Below are 14,354 nucleotides of genomic sequence, written 5' to 3' on the forward strand. Positions count from 1 at the left end.
CATGAGTGTTTATTTAATACGATGAATGAAGCATCCTTGTACCTTTCCTGCCTCGAGTATTCACGCCCCAGGTTTGTAATGGTTGCGATAAATGCATTGTTTTATATAAGTACTTGTCCAATAGCAACTGATTCATGTTAAGCTAGGAAAAAGAGTAGTAAATGTGCCGTGTACATGTAAACAAGCGCAAAAGCCATGCAGAGCTGCTCTTTCTACTTTTGTCACTTGCAATGAAGCGAAAGAGCAGACGACAGGAAGCATTGTGGAAGGCACGGGGTTATTTTTTTGTCGTGATCCGGCATGTGCTGTAGCACATGAGAGCTCTACTAAACCAGTCATCAAATTACAAAAGCGGTTGTTTATACCGAGAATTGCGCGTTTCTGAAGCACGATTTTTTTAGCGGGATTATTTTAGTCGCGGAGGCAATCGGCTGTCGCGCTTCGGTCGTCTGGGCGGGGCCAGCGGGGCCTTCCCTTTTTTATAAAGTTGTATCCGATTATAAGTTCCTTCCGTTGAGGCTACGAATCTAACTGAAGCGATGCGTAATTGGCCTTCTCTGTCATCTTCGGTGCCCCATTTGAGTTCGCTACGCGTATACATCGCGTAGTGCCTCAGTTTCATCAGCAGAAGCAGCAACAGCAGCAGCCTCTTTTATGTCCACTGCAGAGTGAAGGCCTCTCCCTGCGATCTCCAATTACTCCTGTCCAGCGCCAACCGATTCCACTAGCGCCCGCGAATTTCCTAATTTCATTGCTCCACCTATAGTATTTTGTCTATATACGTCCTCGATTGCGTTTTCCCTCTCTTGGTATCCGTTCTGTAACCCTAATGGGCCAACGGTTATCTAACCGGCGCGTAACATGACCTGCCCAGCTCCATTCTTCCTCTTGATGTCAATTAGAATTATGTCTATACCTGTTTGCTCTCTGATCCAAACCGCTCTCTTTCTGTCTCTTAACGTTATGCCTAGCAAGCTTCGTTCTACCGCTCTTTGCGCAGTCCTTAACTTGTTCTCAAGTTTCTTTGACAGTCTCCAAGTTTCTGCCCTATATGTCTGCACTGGTAAAATGCACTGATTGTACACCTTCCTTTTCAATGATAACGGTAAGCTCCAGTCAGGAGCTGGCAATGTCTGCCGTATGCGATCCAACCCATTTTTGTTCTTCTGTGAATTTCCTTCTCATGATCACGTTTCCCTGTGATCAATTTACCTAGGTAAACGTACTCCTTCACAGACTCTAGAGGCCGACTGGCAATCTTGAACTCTTGTTCTTTTGCCCGGATATTTTTCATTATCTTTGTCTTCTGCGTATTAATCTTCAACCCCACTACACTCTCTTTGTTAAGGTCCTCGATCATTTGTTGCAACTCGTCTGCATTGTTGCTGAATAGAACAATGTCGTCGGCAACGCGAAGGTTGCTTAGATATTCGCCGTCGATCTTTACTCCTAAGCCTTGCCAGTTTAATAGCTTGAATACTTCTAACCACGCAGTGAATAGCATTGGAAAGATTGTGTCTCCCTGTCTGACCCCTTTCTTCATAGGTATCTTCCTGCTTTTCTTGTGAAGAATTTAGGTAGCTGTAGAACCTCTGTAGATATTTTCCAAGGTCTTTACGCAAGCGTTCTGTACTCCTTGATTACGTAATGCCTATATGACTGCTGATATCCGCAGCTGCCGGGGACTGAGGGTCATTGGATAATTGAGTTAGCCATTTGGGAGGGGGTGGCCGAATACTGTACCAGGGAAGCCAATTCCTGATCTGGTGAGGGATTGTCTTATTGAAGCTTTGTGTGCCCTGCTAATTTGGTTGTACCTGGATTCGTATAGCCCCACTCGCTCTCGGCATCTTCTGCTGGTGACAGGCGTCACTCCAAGCCTGCAGTTGTGCACTGGAGGAGGTGAATTCCAAGCTCACCATAATTAAAAGAATACTTATAGCGGGATTTGAACTTCCCACTATGGCAACCGACCATTCGCCATAGCTCCGCCAGATAATCCCGCAGGCGAGGAGGCTACCTTATCGCGTACCAGTACAGCCCCGAGGGCCCTATACATGCCTAAATACTTATTTGAATTGTCCGCGATAGAAGTGTTTTCCTCACCGCGATGGATAACTCAATATAGAGCGACTTCTAATCAGTTCCAGCCTCGTAGTTCCGGAGTCGCACGTGAAAAGTTGACACGGCGTAGTATTGCTGAATGGTTCCCACATCGTGGTTTCGGAGTCACTCGTACGCATGCGGCCCTGAGCGCGGCTAGATATGTGATACATTTTCGGCGAACTCGAACAATACTTAAATGTAGCGTGAAAAAAGAAAAGAAAGTGAGAAGAAATATAAAAAAACTTTCAGCGTTTACCGGGAATTCACTAGTAGCGTGTTCAAGGCGGTACACCAAACAACTCACGGTCTCGGCTGCCTGTAGAATACATCGGAAAAGTCTTTCCGAACGAGACGGACATGGTGCTGATGGGCAGCGCTAGGCTGAGACGTCAGATGTTAGGAGGGGGCATTGACTGAGAGTTTCGCCTCAGTTTAAATTGCCCTAAGAATACTCGCGCTGATTTCTTTTCGCAGTCGCTTATGGTTGGAAGTACACTCAACGTTAGACTCTCACTTGATAGCATGCATTAAATGCCGTGTCGCTTTTATGTTGCCGCACTTGCGTTCCGCTGCTTAGCCTTGTCTCAATATCCGGTCCTAGCTGTTAACTGACCACTGTTACTCATAATTCCATGCAATAAACAAAAATAAAAAGACCACCATGGTGAAGTGGTCTGAGTACCTAACTTGCGAGTGAGAGGACTTGAGTTCGAATGCTGCTTTCGGGCGCCTTCATTTTTCGCGCAGTAATTGTTTTATCAGGGTATAAACGCCTAATTTGATTAATTTAACCTTTGCGGAGCATCGGAAAGAATTAACGTTACTCCATTGGGAGCATCGGAAAAGGGCAACTGTTAGTCCTCCAAGGAGTAAGCGCATGGGTAGTAAGAGTTCATCCCATCTCAGTTAGTCCCCAAACGGACTAACCTCTCTAACCTTCTTAGTCCTTTTTCTCTTATAGTGTAGGCCACGTATAGTCTTTCAAGTGAGGGCACCAGGATATTGTGCATTCTTGGGTCGGGAAATGGTTAGCTGTACGCAGTACTCGGTTTTTTTCAGCCCCGTGCAACAGTAATCTTTCTATGGTGCACGAAGATATGTGCGCTATATATTTGAGGTACCATTATTTCCAGCCGTTTCATCAAGTCTCGTATCTGCATGGGAGGAGCATGCGTATCTTTATATGCACAAGTCTCGTATGGGCGTGCTACCCTTGCGCTTCCATTCAATGCGCAGAGAGGCAGGTTATAGGAAGACCACTCGGCGCTAAGCAAGCCTGTCTATTCCAGCAGCTCACATATGTTTTACCGGCAAAGCAAGAATAAGAGGCAGTCGTCGACTACACTGACCTTGTCTCGTAACCGACGTAACACCGGACGCATCGCCACTTTAGAAAGAGGACGCACCTTTTTGCGCAGCTTGTCGAAGGCGCTGTTGAGGTTGAACATGCGGCGTCGCTCTCGGATGTTGGCCGCCCTGCGCTGAGCCACGGTGGCCACCCGGCGCCGCGGCTTGCTCTTCCCGCTGCCGCCGTGCGGCGGGCACGCGAAGCCGTTCTGCTGGGCAGCCCCCGCGGGTGACCTCTTGCCCTGCACCGTCATGGCCGGGAAGCGAGACCCCGACGAAGGGGCCGACACGCCGGCGCCTCCTCCCGCCGAGTGGTGTCCGCCGATACCGAAGGGCCCGAACTCGAACGCCGACTGGTAGGCACCCGCGGCGGCCGAAGGCGCGCCCAGGCCTTCCCAGGCAAGGGGCGAGAAGGCGTCCGGCGGCGGACCGCCGCTGCCGGCTTCGAACGCGTACGGCGCCAAAGGCCCGCCGAAGCCGTGCGCCGCCGCGGCTGCCGCACCGGCGGCGCGCAGCTCGGAGAGCCGGAAGTCGTGGTACGAGGCGAGCTCCACGTGGCTCGACAGGTCGAGGAATGCCGCGGCCGCCGCAGCGGCGGCCGCGGCAGCAGTCGTTGCCGCTCCGCTGACGCCACCGCCGCCTCCTCCGTCAGGTGCGACAAACGCTGGCGGTGCGGGGTGAAGTCGAGCGGACGCCATTAGGGGGGCAGCGCGCTGAGTTGCCGCGCCAGCGCGCCCCCACCTTTGCGCGCCTTCCCCTTGGAAGTCCAGGAGAAACGCAGCTAAGACAAAACAGCAGCCACGGCCGTCGGCCAGAAGGTACCAGCGAGCCCCCGATTTGTGCACGGCTACTTTCACACGGCGAGTTTCCTCGGAGGGCACAGCGCCACGTCCTCGAGGAGCGAGGGGAGCACTGACGCTGCCACTGCAATATCGCGGCGGGCGCCAGCCGCTCCGATGTTTTTCACGCTCCGGCTGGCACGACGCGGTGCAACGACGCGCACTCGACGCCCGTCGCGGCCTCCACCGATGGGCGGGGCGTCGCCGCCAGGGACGCCTCTGCCAGGCTCCCGTTTTCCCTCGCCGATTTTCGCCGTCCACTCAAACGGGGGCAGCTTACACGTTGACTGAGGGCACGCCCCTGACTGGTTAAAAGCCAATAGGAACGCAGCTTTGCACGCAAGCGGGCGGCTCTTTCCCGCCCTTTCAGGATGGGCGCGTGGGGATGGTTGACGGAGGTGTCTCGAGGTCGCCTGGGTAACGGTTCCCTTTTGGGAAAGAGCAGTGGCGCTCTTCATCAGGACCGCCAAGGTTTAGCGAAATATTTAAATCTAAGCCGGTGCGTTTAGTTTTTGCGTTTGGCCGCAGGTCTGCTACGCGAAATAAATATACACGGAGGGCATATTTTGTAGACGGGCCTCATGTTTAGACTTGAGTGCTCTCTGTACGCGCATAATTAATCACCGGCAAATTTCGCGCCTGCGCACGAAGCAGTGAGACATATAGGACCATTCAGCATAACATGCGAAGGTATAGCTACGTCACCTCAGAGAAACCACGAAGAATTGTGGAAGTTAGCATTGCCATCCATAAGACTTAGAATTTAGTAGGTGCATTGTACGCGAGCAAGAACGTACAGGTAATTTGTAACTGTCCACAAGACAGTACCGCACTATTTGCTGCATTATTTTAGATCTTTTGAAATTACTAACTGAAATGTGATTGCAAACTGACGCAGTTGTTCTTTCTTGGCGCTGTCCATGTGTGATGCGAGATGAGCCAAATGCGCTAAGATGCCGCACGGCTGCACCCGTGTTTAGCTTTCACAGATTCTGAGCGCTATTCTAAGGGAGCAACTAACTTCAGTGTTATTCCAAAGATGTGGCGGAATCGAATCCCGGTCACGGCGACCGAATTTCAATGGGGGCGAAATGCGAGAACACCCGTGTACTTAGCTTTAGGTGCACGTTAAGGAAAGCCGAGGTGGTCCAAATTTCCGTGTTTTGCCATTCTCTCTTTATTTGGCCAACAGTCCGAAAGAACGACTTGTCATCGTTCTAACTCATTATGAAAGCGCTCGCAGGTGTGATTTGTTTTTATTTATTTCCCAATTGTGCAGGCCAGTCGGCCCAAGCAGGGGTGGAGTTACCATACAATGAGAACAGCAATAAATAAATTATGTGATCAGCTGCGATAGATTTATTATTGCTGCATACAAGGGGTTGGAACGTCGATGTTCTTCACTTTGTAAAGCTTGTGGCAAAGACGTATTAAATTAAATGTTGTGATTTTATATTCTACAACCAGAATATTATTTGAGGCACACCATTGTGTGGGGCTCCGGATTATAATTTAGGCTACCTAGGGTTATTTAACGAGCATGACTCTCTTTAACCCAATGAGCGGTACACGGGCGTTTTGCATTTCATCCCCATTGAAGTGGGCCGCCGTAGCCGGGATCACGTGTTTATTCATCCTAACGTATACCTCGAGGAAGTGACCTTTATTATGCCTCTAGGATGTGTCCTTCATGTTTACGGCAGGATGTTAACTGGATGTGCACTGTGTGTTACCTGAGTGTACATTTGAGTGCACATGTATGTGACACAGTGCACAACAACTGTCTATACAGTGAATACAGGCACATCTATCTGTACTGTGTGACAGCCATGGATACATTCAGCAGAGTCATGGTAAGTAGTAAATCTTGACTTATCCTTTCATTTGCCCCAAGAAAACGAGCCTTATTATAATTCTTGTAGTATGTGTCCTTTGTGTAGGTGTGCCCTTCAGTGCACACGTAGGTAAGATAGAGCATTAATCTATATGGTGCACTGTATGTTACCTACATGTTCATTTCAGTGCACATCTAGGTAGCAGAATGTGCACAGTGAGCATCTCTTGCAAATAGTACAGTTAGATCTGCCTGTACTGCGTGTTAGGCACTGGCAGATTCAGGGAAGAGGCACTGCTTGCCCCCCTCACACTAGAGACACGCCGACCAGCACTAATTGTGGCTATATTGCGCGGAAAATTGAGCATGCCATAAAATAGGATGGTGTATAGTGCCTTATGCCATGCATCCTCTTAATATATAAAGTATTTAATACTTTTTCAACCTGCTATTTTCCAGTAGTAAGTCAGATACAAAAATCTGAAGTATTTAGCCTAATATGCAAGAAGTTCATGAATGTTTTGTGCCAGATAAGCTATCAAATATAGTTGATTGAACGTTTAAGACGGTTCTCATAGCAGGCGTCTTTCATGTTCATCGCAGGATGCCTTGATGCTCCATTTCGGCTGCAGTTTGTCAAATAATGTACTTAATATATATATATCTGGCTTAATTATGCAAAAATGTAACATCGTGGCTTTTGTCATTGGAGATGATTGCAAGTTTGTGTTGTGCTTGCTGGCACAAGAGAATGGCTTATTTTGCTGCTAGCACAGTGCAGTGCGACTTTTACCACACAGGCTTTAGCACATCTGGCAGTGAGAGCACTGCGGCTTCTGGAGTTTGTAGAATTCTATGCCTTGTACCCTTCATGACATCACCTTTTTCAGCACAAGAAAGTGAGCATTATGGCTTCTAGTTGTAATTAATATTATCACAGAAATATGAGCACTATGATACCTGTGTTACCAGCAGGATGTTTTCCTGTGTGTGCACTCTATGTTACTTGGCTGTGTGCTCCCTCCATTGCACATCCAGGTAACTTGGAGTGCATCCAGTGATTGTCTTTTAACAGTTGCTACAAATAGATAATCTAACGGAAAGATGTATTAACTACTGGCGTGTCAAAGTAAAAAAAAAAATGGGGGGGAGGGCGCCTGCCTCCGCCCTCCTCATCTATCTTGGCCGCATTGACGGCGACGTACGCTCCATCAACAGTACATGCGTACATCAAAGCCTCATGCAGCGAATTATCTCTCACGACAAATAACAACTGCGCGGCGGCTAGAGACGCGGTGGCACGACGAGCAGTGTTCGATGGCTCGCGCTACATGAACCGAAAAAGAGGCGGACGCCTCCGGGTCCAATCCGCCCTTTTTTGTGAGCGTGCAGGAATATACAGCCTACAATTTAAGTAGCTGTTTGCGGTGCTATATTGGTTTCATGATAGCCCCATTACACGTAAGTATCTAATACGTACGTTATGATTGCCTCTATATTACGCTCGTAAGATTTCTCCGCAGCCCTCGGCGGGAAATGCAAGCTCTGACACCTCCAAAGCTGAAGTGGAGCTGCCACTAACTTTCAGAACGCCTAGTTCGAAAGAACGTAGTGAAATTGAATATCTAAAACATTTCTAATACTCTAAACTGAAAAAAAAACTTGAACATTGGGAGACGCCGCCACTGTTCCACCTAAAACCGTGGACTTCGAAGCACTTTTTCACATGTTGCTTTTTCTACGCTATTTATTTTTTCAGCCCTCGACCTTGTCATGATACCTTTGCTCTACTGTTCACGCAAATTATACACAAAAGTTCGCTCACTAACCAATGCAGAACCTGCTGTCGATGCTAAAAGTGCCTTCCTTTCCAAAACTGCGTGTGATTGCTGTAGCAAGATAGCAAAATGGGCGAGTTGGTTACGATTCATCGTACTTTTAGCAACAGCGCAAAAGCAATGCGGAAACAATGAGCAAACACTCCGAATAAACAGCGACGTGTTGTTGTGTTTCTTCCTTTTTTCCGTGTCGCTTTTGCACTGACCACAAGTATGAGTCATTGCCGTGTTGATATTAGCTGGGATAGAAGTAGGGCAGCGCGGATACCGTAAATGCTTGATTGAGCGTACAACTGAATAACTTATAATTGTGAGTTGGCTGAGTATGAAAGTTGTGTTCGGAGTAAGGCCGTATTTGTTTGATTACCCGAGGATGCAAGCAGTACGCCTGTTTCACTTTGGCCGAAGTTCCGCTGCCGCTGCAAGCCAGCCATCGCCACGTTTTGCGCCTTTATTCCTTACGCTATGAGGAAGTATGGCTCCACCTATTTCTGTGTTTTTCTGAGTATCGCCCCAATATTTTAGTGCTGACACCTCATTGTCACATCATAGATTTCAAGTATTTTTACAAACTTTGGCTATATCGGTTCAGTAAAAGTTCCTGACGCTTGATATTTTGGGTTTCTCGCTTTTCGAATAAGAACATCTGTATTTGTAAAAAAAATTGCTGCACCTGAACAGACATCAAAATTCATGACGTCACAGCAAGCTGGTGTGGTGAGTTCAAGGCAGCACTGCCTCCGATCTTTCCTCTTGCTCCTTTTATAGTCTACTCAGCCTCTTGTCACGGTATGAGTGAATCTCTTGAATTGTAGGAAGGTCATTTACAGATATATATAAAATTTTTCTCTTTAGTGCATTCATGCCGTAGTTCTTGTGCCAACGCTCCTAAGCACGAGGTCACAGGGTCAAACAACTGCATTTTGATGGAGGTGAAATGCAAAACTACCCATGTACCGTGCAGCCTAAGGTAGTCAAAATGAATCTGGAGTTCCCCACCATGGCCTGCCTCAAGATCAGATTGTCGTTTTGGCACGTAAAACGCCAGAATTTAATTAAATGTTTCTTTAGTGCTCCTTTAAGCTGTAACATTCATTATCTCTGCAATAACTCATGCTCAAAGTATTCTTCATAAAGATTTAATAAACAGTAGATATAAGTCATCATCATCATCATCATCATTTATTGACCCTTAAAGGCCCCTGTAGGGGTATTACATAAGGGGGGAGCATACATAACAAATTGAAACGTACAAACAGTCATGACTGAAGTAAGAAACAATAATGATAAACATTCAGAATGGCAAAGAAGGTGCAATCAAATGAATGTCAAACACAAAAAGTAATAACCAATGCACTGAAAAAAGTGTGATTTAGTAAAAAGTAAAATCCATTTAGCATCAATAATCAGAAAGTTCGTCAGTATGTTTCGAAACTTGGTAAGGTTACGTTCGATTACTAGGCGGTCCGGTAAACTATTCCATTCTGCAATTGCTACCGGCAAGAAAGAGCTGTTGAAGGATTTAGTAGAGCCGTGAAGACGTTGAATACTGAGGTTGTTTGAGAGACGGCGTGAAGTTCGGTTGGGTGGCAAGAGAAGTGTCTCGCGTAAATGCGGGAAATTATAATAGAGCTTTTGAAAGAAGCATAAGCGTAAGAGTTTGCGGCGATGTGCTAATGATTGGATGTGGAGGGATGATTTGATGTGTCTAACACTTAGCCGATAGTCGTACTGTGATGTATTAAACCGGGCTGCGCGATTTTGGACGGCTTCTAGTACCTCAACAAGGTACGCTTGATGGGGATTCCATATTGCCGACGCGAATTCCAGCTTAGTATATACACTCTAAAAACTAGGAAGGGTATCGCAGGAGTGAAGCGGCCGGTTCACTCTTCAAAGCGTCGTTTTACTCTCGCAAAATGTCGAGGAGAGTGAAATGCATTGTTCACTCTGTCACCAATGAGAGAGTGAAATGTGCTTTTCACTCTCCCCTTCAGAGAGAGAGTAGAATGCCCGTTCTACTCTTGCGGCAATAGAGAACAAAACGTAGCGTAATCTTCTGCTTCAACTGTAGGTGGCTGGCCCCGAACATGGCAATGTATCATTCATGCACGCTGAGCAAAGAACACATCGTTTTGCTTCTAAGAGAACAGGCCGCAACAGTTCAAAGGAACGCGTAGCGAGCGCTCTACTTTTTCACTCGGAGTTGCTCCACCACGCGCGCGCGCGCTCAAGATCGCGGAACAACACAGCACCGGAGAAAGGTGATCCGTCCAGCGAGTGCTTCCGTCCAGTGATTAGCGTGCGTTTTGTGTGTTTGAATTTATTCAGTTTGGCAGTCAACTGTGTACGGAATGCTGTTGAACTAAGGAATCACATAACAGAAGGCTTCATTTTGCTGGCAGCATGCTTTTTTTATAAATAAACCGCGCGCTTGACGGTGCCTCGCGCAGGGGGAATCTGCGACCACTGAAGTTACGTGCAGCACCAGTGCTAGTTACAAACTTTGCCGCAGGCATTCTGCTGCATGCTGCAAGGGATCAGTTAGGCGCGTTATCTTGAACTTACTGAAAACGCATGAGGAATCCATGTTTTATGCTGAAAAAAGTATAAACCCCATATAAGCGATCTTGCGCGCGGCAGCTACAAGCGACGCGATGGAGATGGCTGTCGCATTCGCTCGTCGCCTACAAGTCGTACTCCGTGCGAGCGACGATTTTGAGCGACGCCTCCCCGGTGTTGCCGGCATGAGGGCTGCAATCACGCGTGACGCGTGCTTTAGTAATTTACGTTGATGTATTTTACTATAAAAAGTAGCCTAAAATATTTCCGGAGGTCTTGCAGTAGGTTCTTATTCTTGCACGTATAAAAATTGAATCATTTGCCCGTTCCGCGCGACAATCGGTAGTATTTGAGCGATGTACATCCAGTTCCGGCTTCGCGCTATTGGCTAGTCGCTCATAGCACTTCTGGGCGACGAGCGACGATTTCTAGATTTCCAGAACCGAGCCATCTGTTCAAGCGACGGCCCGTTTTGTCGCTCGAAGCCGTCGCTCGTCGCCGTCGCGCACTAAATCGCTCTCACGGTGTTTATCCCTAAGACTGAACTGTTTTTGCTCATGTATTGAAATGGTTTTATTATAGGTCTGGTTTTGTCTCCTGTTGCGATTTTCGTGCACGGGGCGAAACTGAAAGGATGGATGCTTATGTCTACAAACTCGGTGAATTGTCGAGCAGCTAGTTATGCATCGACATCGAATATAACTGCTGCTGTGTGGAATTACAATTGCAGGGGCGCTTTGCATACGCTTATTGTTTTGGACATGCCTGTGCATTTGCTAATATGAGTTGGCGTGTCAGAGTTATGTCATATGAACAGCTAAATCAGCCTTCCTCTGGGGGTTACAAGCGTAATGTGTGCATTTTGCTATTGCATGGCAGATCAAAATGTGTTTATCGCTTGAATATCTTTAATAGAGACATAAAATATCAAAATAAAATGTTGCTTTAATTCCGTGTCACCAGTCTGTCGTACACAGAACCATAGGTTGGTGTAATAAACTAATAACTGCGGTTTCACTGCAACTTTTACATGCCTTCAAGAATCTAAAATGCTAGATTTCAAACTGCAGCAGTAGTCGGGTCTGTCAAAAATGAACTCCATTGCGCACCTCATGCATGAAAATAAGTTCATGCCTTTTAGTAAGCTTAGATGCAGGTCGCAGTGAACTTTCTTGCAAGTATTGAAATGTGGGTAAGCTTGCCATAACAAGCCTTGTTGCCCTTTTTTATAGGCACATCCATATATCCATTGAACTGAAGGACAATATTTTCATCCCTACTGAGCATCATGTTTGCAGCTATAATCCTCAAATTATGGCTTCAGCAGTGGCACAACCAAGGATGGTGCGGGGGGCACACTGGGCACGTGCTTAGGATGTGTCACAAGTGGTGTTTGCGATTCACCAGACTCATGACAGACCTATGACGTCTGAAAATGACCAATATTCTATTCATTAGCAGGAGTATTCTAACATTCGTGACAAACAAGGATGAACTGTTGGTTATTTGTTGTTTTGCTTAAATCTAAAAATTGAAGTTAGTTTAGCAGTTGACTGTTGCAGTCATTTGGATGTTTTGCATGAATTTCACGAGGAAGACTAAGAGGTAAGACTTTCTTTTATTGCCATGGCCTTGACTGTCTTGATGTTGTTTTGCACCATGCCCTTGTGTTGACTTTTGCATATGATATCTTTCAGGCACCCGCGTTATATAACGCAAGAAGGCAGCTGCAAGGACACGAGGATGTGAAAGAGCCAGTGCAGCGCGACTTCAAGTAGTGCAGAGGAGCCAATGCCAAAAAATCAAAATACATTGGCATGCAATTTGGACAAGAAAACTAGTATGTGGGTATATTGGGTGTACCATTTGACGAAATGTCAACAAAATCAAGATACAGTATGTTACACCAAGATGAAAATTCTCACGTGTTCCAGGCAGTCATCTTAACATTGTAATTTATGTAATGTCTCTGATTGGAAAGTCAAATCAAGTATGCTCTCTGGAGACAAACACATAGCAGCAAGTGTCATTGAAAAGTTAGAAATGTGTTTTAAAAAAGCTGATTAGTTCTGAGAAGTGACTGCTTTTTGTCTTGCCTCTCAACAGATATATCCATGTGATAAAAAAATAGTGGTACGATGAAATTGCATATTTGCTTAGTGACATGATACAAACTTGCAATGAGCACGGTGCCTGTGTTTACTATAAAAAGCAACAGCCCATGCTTGCTTAGGTTAGGCCCACTACAACATGCAGGCATGGGTGATTGGCGCTTTTTTTTATTTCTGTGTCGTGAGGTTTATTGACGTGCGTATAGGTGCACTGGCACGCAGTTGGCTAGTACAAAAAAAAAGGGGGGGGGGGCAGATATATGTAGCTCACTGCACACGACACAGGGCAAAGGAAATCCGTGTTCAGCAACTATGTTAACTGCCATGTACGTAAATTTTAGAACGCTACTCATTCAAAGCACGCACAGGTGCATATTGAAAGTTTTCCAGGGTACATAATTTAGTGCGTAATTTACACTAATTTTGCTCTAACCACGAGACATAATAATTTGAATATACTGCACGGGAAAACCTAGAGCGAATTAAGTTGTGTGTCAGCTTCGTGTGTATACTTATAATCTTTCCTATGCATTTGGTGTTTCGCGTAATGCATTACCAGTTGACAGCCTATCCTATCATGTGTACTCTGTTTACATTACAGTTGTTTATTAGTTTACTAATTTGTTTTGGAACTTATGAAATGCCGGTGTATATATATTTTCAACATTTGACATAACCCTGTATGTTTTGTAGGGACAACCTAGGACGTGCATTTCTCACCAGTCAACTGCCAGAAGTGACTCAAACACAGGCCACCACTAAGTGGACATCAGTTGCAATTTCACATTATGCAGTTGGCTGCTACCTTGTACTGAGGCTTTTTTTTAATGAGATGGTGGTGTCGTTCTAATGTACATTTTGACCACAGAGGTGCGATCATGTCTCACAGAGGCATATATGGTTGCTATTCTCTGCGAGGGATGTGTTCTCGTGTTCGTGAAGCATTTGTGTTTGGCAGTATTGTCGCCCAATGATTCAGATATAAACACTGTAACTCGCCACTGCCGGCAAGTAGTTGCGAGAAACACAATATATTATGATGCTGTAAAGTTATTTCATTAATTCGAAGGAAAGTTTTGCAGCAGGAAAAAAGGTTGCTATTCCAGGTAAACATGTCTTTTTCTCACAAGTAATTTAACCAAACTGCGGATGGGTGAAATTCGTGACTTATGAATAGATTTTAATTCATCCTTTAGTAATGCTTCTAAAAGAGACTAGAAATAGCATGTGACTACCTCTCTAATCAGCAGATCATACACTTACAGTCATAAGTGGTAGTTCCATGCAGTCTCGCACTCTATATAACCTGTCATTTCAGCAGCATTGGAACTGGTGGCTGCGTTTTCAGAAGGAGGAGTGCACTTGGCACTGTCTATGTATGTGTGAATTCGGTTTTCTTTGTATGTGTCGGCTTACTGACACAAACAGTGCAAAAATCAGTTGTAGCATGAGGCTGATGACGCCTTCTGCTGCTAGAAATGCGGTACTTCATATTTTATAGTACTGCATGACATTTAAATCAAAGCTAGCACATAAAATGATCAAGAGAACTAACCACTGTTATAGCTATTTTCCTCAAAGAAAGTTTGTCCTTTATGGGCTGTGTTAATCTGAGCTGTCCACCGATGTTTCAGTAGTATTATCCCTTAGTGAGTGAGAGATTGGGGGCAATTAATCGTGTTAGTGTTTAAATGGAGTCCTAATTATGTGTATTTGT

General features: G+C 45.8%; 1 protein-coding gene across 1 annotated transcript in view; it reads right to left on the bottom strand.

The window, feature by feature from the left end:
* The window catches only part of LOC142573231 (uncharacterized), a 28,834-nt gene extending 24,431 nt beyond the window's left edge, over positions 1-4,403 (bottom strand). The window contains exon 1 of the mRNA XM_075682829.1: positions 3,513-4,403. Within this exon, the coding sequence (XP_075538944.1) occupies positions 3,513-4,151 (639 nt within the window). The 5' untranslated portion in view covers positions 4,152-4,403. The remainder of the gene's footprint in view (positions 1-3,512) is intronic.
* Between the last annotated feature and the right edge of the window lie 9,951 nt (positions 4,404-14,354).

This window comes from Dermacentor variabilis, chromosome 2, assembly GCF_050947875.1.
Source record: "Dermacentor variabilis isolate Ectoservices chromosome 2, ASM5094787v1, whole genome shotgun sequence".
Lineage (NCBI taxonomy): Eukaryota > Metazoa > Arthropoda > Arachnida > Ixodida > Ixodidae > Dermacentor > Dermacentor variabilis.